This window comes from Pyrus communis, chromosome 10, assembly GCF_041283825.1.
Source record: "Pyrus communis isolate YQ-2024b chromosome 10, ASM4128382v1, whole genome shotgun sequence".
In the NCBI taxonomy this organism is placed as follows: Eukaryota; Viridiplantae; Streptophyta; class Magnoliopsida; order Rosales; family Rosaceae; genus Pyrus; species Pyrus communis.
In genome coordinates, this window is record NC_142574.1 from 24,625,313 (window position 1) to 24,635,539 (window position 10,227).

At 32.2% G+C, this 10,227-nt stretch overlaps 1 protein-coding gene and 1 non-coding gene across 2 annotated transcripts; one reads left to right on the forward strand and one right to left on the reverse strand.

Moving 5' to 3' along the window:
- Positions 1-6,646: 6,646 nt before the first annotated feature.
- On the reverse strand, positions 6,647-6,749 carry LOC137730366 (U6 spliceosomal RNA). The gene has a single exon (XR_011068128.2). It is a non-coding gene; the product is annotated as a U6 spliceosomal RNA (small nuclear RNA).
- Positions 6,750-8,247: 1,498 nt separating this feature from the next.
- On the forward strand, positions 8,248-8,680 carry LOC148693764 (uncharacterized). The gene is made up of 2 exons (XM_088678105.1): positions 8,248-8,439; positions 8,564-8,680. The coding sequence occupies exons 1-2, from the start codon at positions 8,248-8,250 to the stop codon at positions 8,678-8,680; spliced, it is 309 nt and encodes a 102-aa protein (XP_088534231.1).
- The last annotated feature ends 1,547 nt before the right edge of the window (positions 8,681-10,227 follow it).

Genomic DNA, 10,227 nt, shown 5'->3' on the forward strand with positions numbered 1-10,227 from the left:
ACTTCGATGGTTTAGGATGAAGACTCATGGGCATAGCTTTCTGGATATTTAGAAGCTTAAGAAAGTCATCGCAAATGGTTTCACTAGGTCAAGTCTTGAATTTTGACTCTGGCTTAAGCCAAAATCCTCGCAATATTTTGTCTTAAGGTCACCATTTGAGACCAAATCCTCGTATACACTACTGAACAAAGTTTGGCTACCCAATGATGAGTAAGAACTCTTACTTAAAATTTTTAGTGTTCGAATTACATAGTTTTGTGCTTATGATCAGAACCGTTCATATTATCAATCACTCCGTAAAGATCATCTCTACTAAAGGTAAAAAATAAGATTGTTTAGTCAATCAATTATAACAAATACATAGACGATTTGTAATACTGTTTTCAATTCCGTTCATCTGTTTTTTTACAGTGCGATGACTAAACAACTTTGGTTTTAATTGATTTTTTGTAGAGACAATCTTATAATACAAACGGTTTTGATTATAAACACAAAATTTTATAAATTGACAACGAATAATTTTGAGTAGAAATTCTAATCATCTTTTAAAGAGCCAAATATTATTCTATATCACTTTTGGGGAAATTGAATGTACAGTCAGTGCTATATGCATGAATGCATCCACTTCTCTCACTCTCATATCATGGCATGTTCATAACAAAGTCGGCATAGAGAAAAAATAATTAAAAGATTGTAGCTAGTGGTACTTAACTAATGCTGCAACATGCATCGATCTACAATGTTTTTTCTTTTTTAGGCATAAAACATATTGTTGTAATCGAAGTGCGAAAATTTGATCTGTGTTGTAGAGGCTAGGACCCATAAACTTATGGAGATTACGGGCTAGTTTGGTATTGTTGTGCTTTGAAAAAAAGTTGATTCTACTGTGCTATTAGAATAAGCAGCTGTGAAATAAAGCAGCAGAGTGTTTGGTAAACTTTTTTGTAAAAGTGCTTTTGAAAAAAAAAAAAAAATAGTATTATAGTGTTTGGTAAACTTTTATGTAAAACAGATGTGAAAAAAAGTTGATTTTTCAAAGCTGGGTTTTGCAGCTTCTTGTTTTTGGCTTTTTTTCACCCAAAACTGTGAAAAAAAAGCTGAAGCTGAATGTTTACCAAACACAAAAACAGCTCCCAGTTTTTTTTGATACCAGCTTTTTTCAAAATCACCTCAGTACCAAATCAGGTCACATCAGTTTCTCGTCTTTTTCTGTATAAATAGTCTATGATAATTCAATGAAATGTTTATTGTTTATTTTTGTTGGCTAAAAAACAAGATTTCAAGGACCTTAAAATGCATCTACAATGTCACAACAAAGTTATATACGACCAACAATTAGTCATTATGGAACTCATCACACACACATATATGCACATATATATATATATATATATATATATGTATGTATGTATGTATGTATGTATACACACACACACACATATATTGAAAATTTGACATTACTCCTTGAAACTATATTTTTCTTAACTAAAACTCATCTCCTTTTATTTTCTTGACTAAAGCTCATTGACTAGGCTCCAACTAAACAAATTCTTTAATTAAATTTGACTTTTCAAATTGTGTATTTTTCGAATGCCTAAACTACCCTTATTAATACTTGGATTGGGTTTTTGGATCTGTTACTTGTTATATCCATTTAATTAATTATATTTATTTTACAAAATATTTCATGCCATTCATTGTATATTCAATTTATTAACTTTCAAATTGTTATAAGGTGCCGATTGGAAAATAATAATACTAATTTTGTGCATTAAATATACAAGTTAATTTACCTACAAACACAACAATAGACCTAAACCAACTTCGATTATTGCATATATACTCCAATCCCTAATGCACAAAACAAAAGCTATATGTTCCACGCAAACAAAATAGTCTAATTTACCTATATGATTTATGTGCATTAGATTTCAAGTTTATTTAATTGCCTACAAGCACAAAGCCACAACATTCAAACATTATCTAATATCACTAAATTTTTTTTTTTTGGAATAGGTAAATTAAAGTAGGTAAATTAGTATAATATTTTATGTCACATCCCGACTCCATTGTAGCATGATATTGTCCGTTTTGGGCTACAACCTCACGAATTTGTTTTTAGGTTTCCACCCAAAACGCGTTATGCTAGGAAGAGAAGGGCATGTACATATAAGGTCAGGGACCAACCCCCACCCCGCCGATGTGGGATACTACATTTTATAAGTAGGTATATTAATTTATATGTAGGTAATTACATGATTCAAACAATATTATTTTTTTCGTACGAGATATGTCTATTTTTTTTAATATGATAAATTAATATATATATATATACACACACACATACGTGTTACTAATATTTATGGTACAAGAAAGGTAAATATCTATATGGGTTTAATTGCTCATCATAATTAGGATGAGTAATAACATTTATTCACCAAATTAGGATTTTGTGGCATAAGTTGTAAATGTGTTGTAATAGTTGGTTACATATTTGTCTACATGGCAGTTTATTTGAAATTTAAGTTTTATTTGAATATTTAAAATTAGGTGGGTTTTTGTTTGAAAAATAGGAGTTTCAAGGGCCTATGTCAAAAGATATATGTATGTATGTCTAATGTCTTTGCTATATATGTGAGCGGAAACTTAGGCCCTCCAAATAAGCAACGAACAATGCCGTTAAATTAAAGACTTTTTAACAATTGCTAAATAATCTGATGAGACAAGGGATATGAATTACATGTACACGTACATACATCTGCATGAACTACTTGTGCAGCTCTGTCATTCCAGTGAATGCATCACAGTATTATCTAGGTTGCATGGCTTAACTTTCCAAAATATGTATGGTGTGTGTATGTGTGTGTGTCTATATATGTATACATATCCAGATTCTTTTGACTTTTTTCCCTATCGAAGAGATGAACTATTTCCAATCTGTCCTCCTTCTATTTAATGTAAAATGAATTTTGTTTTTAACAAACAAGGTGGGAGAGTGGGTTAAGCCTTACAATGAGTTATCAATAATGTGATTTAAATTCGTTTTTGATGAGAATTAAATCTAAGACTTCTCACTTACAAGTGAACAAAAATACCACTAGACTGTAATAATAATAAACGGCAAAATTACCAAATATGAGCAAGTAGGGAGTCGAAGCTTCTACGAATTATGGATGGAAGAGATCAAAGTCCATAAAGGCAAAAACGAGAGCCACACTCCAGGTCAGGTTTTTATATAAGATGGGGAAAATGCATAATTGGAAGGGCATGTTTGGATATTATAGTTAGATTAATAATGCATTATTAATTTAGGAATTCTGGAGGTACGTACAAAATAGCAGTCAACTAGTTGAGACAGGCATAATTGAGAACTTGAGATCCATAAAATTGTTACAATGTTTACTTGCATAATATGGGTATCCATAAAATTGTTACAATGTTTACTTGCATAGTATGGGTATGATAAGGAATGGGAATAAGAGGAATGGAATAAGAAGAATTAGAGATAAGGAAGATCCAGTATGAGATAAACACCTCTATCATAATAGGATACCTTGAATTATCAGGTGTGCCATACTAAAATTCATGTGAATCCCACTTTTTATTCATTCATCAGGGTTTAGTAACTAAGTACTCATTCTTTACAAGTAAACTTGCCTTAAAGAACGGTAATTACAAATCCAATCATCAACAACCACATTATATGGTCATACTTGAATTTACGTGAGTTTTTGTTTGCGTTTTGAAATTTGGTAGGAAACCCTGCCTCGGTAGACCTCGCATTTGCCATGTCAGGATTTAACTTGATCCTGACAGCAAGTTGTACTAATGTACGATATTGGTATGGAAACTGGAGTGGTTGTATGAAATTTAAAAAATTGGAAGATGTTGTTTGTCTTGAAATTAGGCTAAAAATTGAGGGGGAAAATATAATTTGTTCTTTTTATTACAATAACATGTTTTTTCTCACTATCTCTACTAATTAATTCAATAACAACAACAAAAAGCGTGGGACAAACTTGTTTCATAAAATTTGTTGGAGAACAAAGTAGTGAAGAAGCAAATTTTACTTTCTAAATTGCCACGTAAATTAACAAACTTGTATCTAAAAATTACATTTGTGGAGGTTTTTGAAAATGCTCTAACGATATTGCTAGAACGATATTAATATCCTCATTTTCTTTTAGATACTTGATATTTTGGATCACAATACATCAACTTTCATCAACTTAATGACAAAAAATTTTGTTGAAACTCTTTGCCCCACCTTAGGTTGTATCGTAAGGTCCAAGTTCCCAAGTTGTAGAATAAGTGGAAAAAGAAGAAAAATGACAAAATAGATGGACTCACTCAACTCAGCACGTGCTTTTGAATCAGAAGAAGGGGATTATCATAATTTACTAATAAAATATTATTGCTCATCTAAAGTATTTACAGATAAACCTATCCATGATAAGCCCCACTTCGCTTGTCATCAGGGTATCGAATGGACCTTATTCTTTTCTTTTTTCTGTTCAAATAAACACGAGCAATATTTCCAAAAGCATAGAAAAGACATTTTAGAAGAGTAGAAGGTGATTTACATTTGACCATTACAAGAAAAATGGAAGTCATTACTTCTTCATCAAACCCACCATTATTTGTAAAAATCCCTGTTTTCAGAGGGATGAAAACCAAAAGATATCCTAAATTCTGGTCCAACATACCAAAATTAATGTTCAAACCTTTCTGCCGGGTAGGTATTAGGGCATTGTCAAAAGAATTGTCCAAATTATTACTAACAATCAAAAAGGGTAGTAACAACATTTTTTAATTGAAAAAGCAATTTTTATGTGACATGACATAGATTGATAGCTCTCACCTTTGTTGCCAAAATTGACAACAACTTCAAATCTATTTTTAATTGATGAGTGAATTTTATTAATTTTACTATTGTTTTAAAACATTTACTATAATAGTTTAATGTAATAAAATGATAGTGGTTTAAAACCTGGTAAATTTTTTAGAGTTGTATACGAAAAAGTTCTAGGAGTCGTGGAGGTGATTAAGTGTGATAAATAGGCAAGTTTATATTAATAATCATTTAGTCTAATAATATTCAGTCACTACTTTATTAAATTACATAAACATTATTTGTTGTATTGATTTTCAGTCTTCAATTTGGGATGATATAGATTTTGAACTCATTAATAACAATTGTTGGCTAAAAAAATACAGTTTACAGTATTTAATTTGACCTTGCCACAAGAAAAGATTGTCTGACCTTAATACTTTTGACTTGAAATCGTGAAGCCGAGCTAGACTTTAAGACATTAATTAGACATAACTTCAATCAAAGATATAATATAGAAACCTAACCAGCCGCCGGGTGGTGGCAGTGAGACATCTGGTCCTACAATTCAGGAACTATTGGACTAGACCCACAATTTTTTTTAAAAATTATTATTATTGAGAGGAAGTTTGAAACTATTATAATAATTTAAGAGATGAGGGAGTTTTGAATTTGGATTGCATGGGTAAAGACTCAACATCTAATCTATTAGGATATCGGACCACATACGATTAGACCCACAAATCGTAAATGATATGAGTTCAAAAATGAATTTATATATGGATGATAAGAATGGTAATATACTGCTTATAATAATAAAATTGTAGAGAATCGTAATATTATTTTATAAGCTAAACATTTGTATAATTAATTAATTTGAAGATGTAGTCTTTCTTCTTTGTAAGGACACAAAAACTGTCTTTGTCATGTATAATAATGCTTTGATTCTAAATTATGAAGGCTACATATTATGATAAGGGTGTGATGTAATTTTCCCAAAACTAAGTGATGGCTTTTATAATTTAATCCACCAAAATCACTTTCTCATATTTTATAAAATTCAAAGACATAGAAAATTTGTGATAGAATCTAAAGGTTGCAATGGTTCGGTGGAAAGTTTTTTAATACATTCGATATTGGAGGATATGACTAAACCTCACAATGGGTTAGTCATGATAATTTGATTCAAATCGCTTTGACGAGAATCATACATATATAAGACATCTCATTTACAAGTGAAAAAGAATACTACTAGACCGTAGTATTAAATGACTGATTCGATGGTGGAAGGCGTGCGAAATTAAATACTGTTGTGTGTTTTCATTTACCTTGAACCGTACATGCACTTACATTACGTTTGGATGAGGGAAATAAACTTGGAATTTTGGCAAAAGTTAGTTTTATAAATTAACATGCACCAATTTCCTTGTTTGGGTTCATAAATATAGAAATTTAAAATTTCCGTGTGGAAAAAAAAAAAAACTTGGAATTTGAGACCTCCAATTCCAAGTTTAAATTTTATGTAAATAGGTGACATTTCCAAATTTTCTATGAGGTGAGAGTTTAAAATAATAAATTCTGTATTCAAATTCCATTTTTAATTTCTTTTTGGTTTTTGAATAAAACGGCATTAGATTTCATTGAATGAGCCATAATAGGCTAGACAGTACAAGAATAGGATTCTTTGTCTACAATAAGATCACTAATTAATAATAGAGGGAGGATTATCAATCCAAGCACAATCAACAGTGGAGTGGAGAACAAATCAAGATAGACGATGACCTATGGAATTGGCTTGGCGACGGATATGGGAAGCAAAATTTGGACCATTTTTCAATTTATGTGTGTCATCCTTGCGCAGGAGCCATGCTAATCTTCTTTGTCTCGTTCTAATTTTATCGGATGTCCTCGAAGGTACTTTAAATTTCATTGTTCTTCTATGTTAACCAAACAAGAAAATTCACAAATTTTAGAAAATAAAATCCCGTCATTTTAAATTTTTTTAGTAATCTCAAATTTTCTCATCCAAACAGAGTGTTAGGGTTTCTACTTTCTACCAAATTCCTTTTAACTTGAACTTCTGTTTAATATATTTTTTTCTTCTTCTTTTGATGTAAAGCTTTCTATTCCAATTTATTTATTATATTATACACACTGAAAAGGGATAATTTGGAGGTCCCTGAAAAAATTAGGAAAAAGAGTTGGATTGTGAAGCAGTTTTCGTTATAAACGTGAGATGGTTTTACTAGGGAGACTAAATTTGGTGACAAAACTTGTAAACTAAATGACTTAAAAATTGATGATTAAGTTATTACTTAAGCATAAATGAACATGCTCATTTCTATTGGTGACATATCATTTAATTTTGTCTATACATTTAGTCTTCCTAGCATTACCGTTTAGTAAGCCCTATATATATTAATTGCATGAACTAACTATAACTAGGTTTGTTTAATTTACACATTTATTATTGATTAATTTTATGTTCCCTCTCAACAAACAAAAAAAAAACAAAAAAAAAAAACATAGAAAAAAAGTAAAGAATCAGCACATACGTGTGTGTGTTCGGAATTAAATTTATTTATATTTTTTTGAAATTATATTTATAGCCTATATTTCTTATTCATGTTATGCTTTAATTAGAGGGTTAAACTGGTAATTTTATAGAATTTTGATTGACCATGAGTGTTTTATTAATTAGTAGAAATATACACGTCGCATAATGAATATTAGGCAATTATTAAATCATGGCTGCACCTGTACAACTTACCAAAAGAAAAAAAAAAAATATATATATATATATATAGCTTGTGAGGTCATCTCCAACCGAGGGTTGCCCAGAGGGCTCGTTTTAGCCCTCTGGCCCTCCAAGAAATTAATATTTTATTGAACAGTACATGGCCATATTTGCCTCCGTCTCCAACTGAGGACTAAAGGGCCATATGGCTTGTTTTAGCCCTGTCATAAAAACCCGCCTCCAACCGAGGGCCAAAGGGCCATAAGGCCGAACATAATTTATTATTTAAAAATTACAACTTAAATTCAAATCCAACGGCTAAGTGACGTCAGCTAGCCGTTGGATTTGAAATTTTCTTTTGCTATAAATAATGTGGATATTGGGCTATAATTCACACAACTTTGAATTCAATCTATTTCAATTCAAGTTTGCAATGAATTCTAACTTTGGATCCTTTTCGGATTCCAACTGGGGGTCCTCATCCAATTCCAAATTGGAAGCAAAATGGGCGCAAATGAGACTAGAAGATGAGGAGTCTGATGAAGAAGTTCAAGTAAGGCGCAATAAACAAAACAAAGCAGCAGCCATGGCTGCGACCATGGTGTGTCAGCCAGCTGAGGAACAACCTCAATGGGGTGGCTCTATTGTTGGTCGCTCTTACAAACAACGAAACAGAGCGATGTTGCATGCCAATCTGATGAACAACTACTTTAACCCCAACTCGGTGTACACAGAAGAAGATTTCAAACGTCGCTTCCGGATGAGGCGTCATGTCTTTGAGCGTTTACTTCGTGATGTCCAGCATGTCAATCCATACTTTCGACAGAAGCGGGACAAAGCAAGCCGCCCTGATTTCTCACCTCATCAGAAGGTTACTATTGCACTCCGAATGATGGCCTATGGCTCCCCCAACTGATTTGATAGATGAAACCCATGGTATGTCCGAGTCTACATGCCTTGATACTCTTGAATAATTATGTGACACAATTGTTCAGGTTTACAAAGACGAGTACCTCCGCGAGACAAATCAAGAAGATCTGAATCGGCTAATTCGCAAAGTTGAAAACCATGGGTTTCCGGGCATGATAGGGTCATTAGACTGCATGCATTGAGATTAGAAGAACTGTCCCACCGGATGGCAATGAGGCTTCAGCGGAAGGTCGAGAAAGCTAACTGTTGTGTTAGAGGCAGATGCCTCATATGACACATGGATCTGACATTCTTTCTTTGGAGTCCTTGGATCCCAAAATGATATTACAGTTCTTGGGCGTTCACCCATATTCAATAACTTGACGAAAGGTAAAGCACCTCAACTTGACTACTACATCAACAACCGTCAATATAATATGGGGTATTACTTGGCATATGACATCTACCCAAAGCGGGCGACATTTGTCCAAGCAATTTCAAACCCTAGGAGTGACGCAGAAAAGTTGTTTACCTTACACCAAGAGACATACCGGAAAGATGTTGGGAGAGCTTTCGGTATTCTACAACCATGGTGAAAGATCATTAGCGAACCGGCAAAAGGGTGGAGTCGAGAAAATTTGGGCTTCATCATGTTGTCTTGCATCATATTACATAATATGATAGTGGAGGATGAGCGAGATGGGTATATTGATGGAGAGTCCGATGACGACCAAGAAGATCAAGAAGGGTTCGTGCAAAAATATATGATGGGCCTAATTTGTCTTTCAATCCAAGAACTGGTAGTATCTCTATAAATGAGTACACGAGGCGCTATAGAATGATACGTTCTCATGCCACAAACAAGTACCTACAACAGGATCTTGTTACACATCTTTGGGCCAAAAGAAGCATGAAGTAGGTGTTTAAGTTTTATGTTGTTAAATGTTTTTAAAAATATTGTTTAAGTTTCATATTTTTAAATGTTTTTTTTATGTTGTATAATTTGTATGTTGGTTAATGTTATTTAATGTTGTTTCATATTGTTTAATATTATTTCATGTTACTTAATTTAATTTAATGTTGTATAATGGCTTAGGAAGTTATAGGAAAAAAATATATATAATTAAAAAAAATATGAAACAAATTTTGTGAAATAGAAGTCATAGGAAAAACATAGAATTTAAAATAAAATGAAACAAATTTTGTGAAATGGAAGTTATAGGAAAAATTTTGTAAATAAAAAATAATAATAAATCTGTAAAAAAAAAAAAAAAAAAAAAAATCAAATGCAACGACTAGCTGACGTTAGCTAGCTGTTGCATTTGAATTTTAGCTTAAGGATTAACTGACAGGAATAATGATTTTTTTGGCCAGCCCTCTAGCCCTTTCAGATTATGTGGGGCCTTCTCAGATTCCAGGAGCTTAGCCTTCGGTTGGAGACAGTTTTCAGACTATTTTCGATCCTCTGGCCATTTGGATCCTTCAGTTGGAGATGGCCTGAGTAAGACAATGCTAGAAATCAAATCATGGCTGCACCTGTACAACTTACCAAAAGAAAGAAGAAAAAAAAAATTTTGGTAAGAAGAAAAAAAAAAAAAAAAAAAAAAAAAATATATATATATATATATATATATATAGCTTGTGAGTAAGACAATGCCAGAAGTCAAATGGAATCAAGCCAGAACGAGCAGTCAGTGTAGCCATCGACATGGATCAACTTAAACACTTTAACTAATTAGTTAAGATTAAC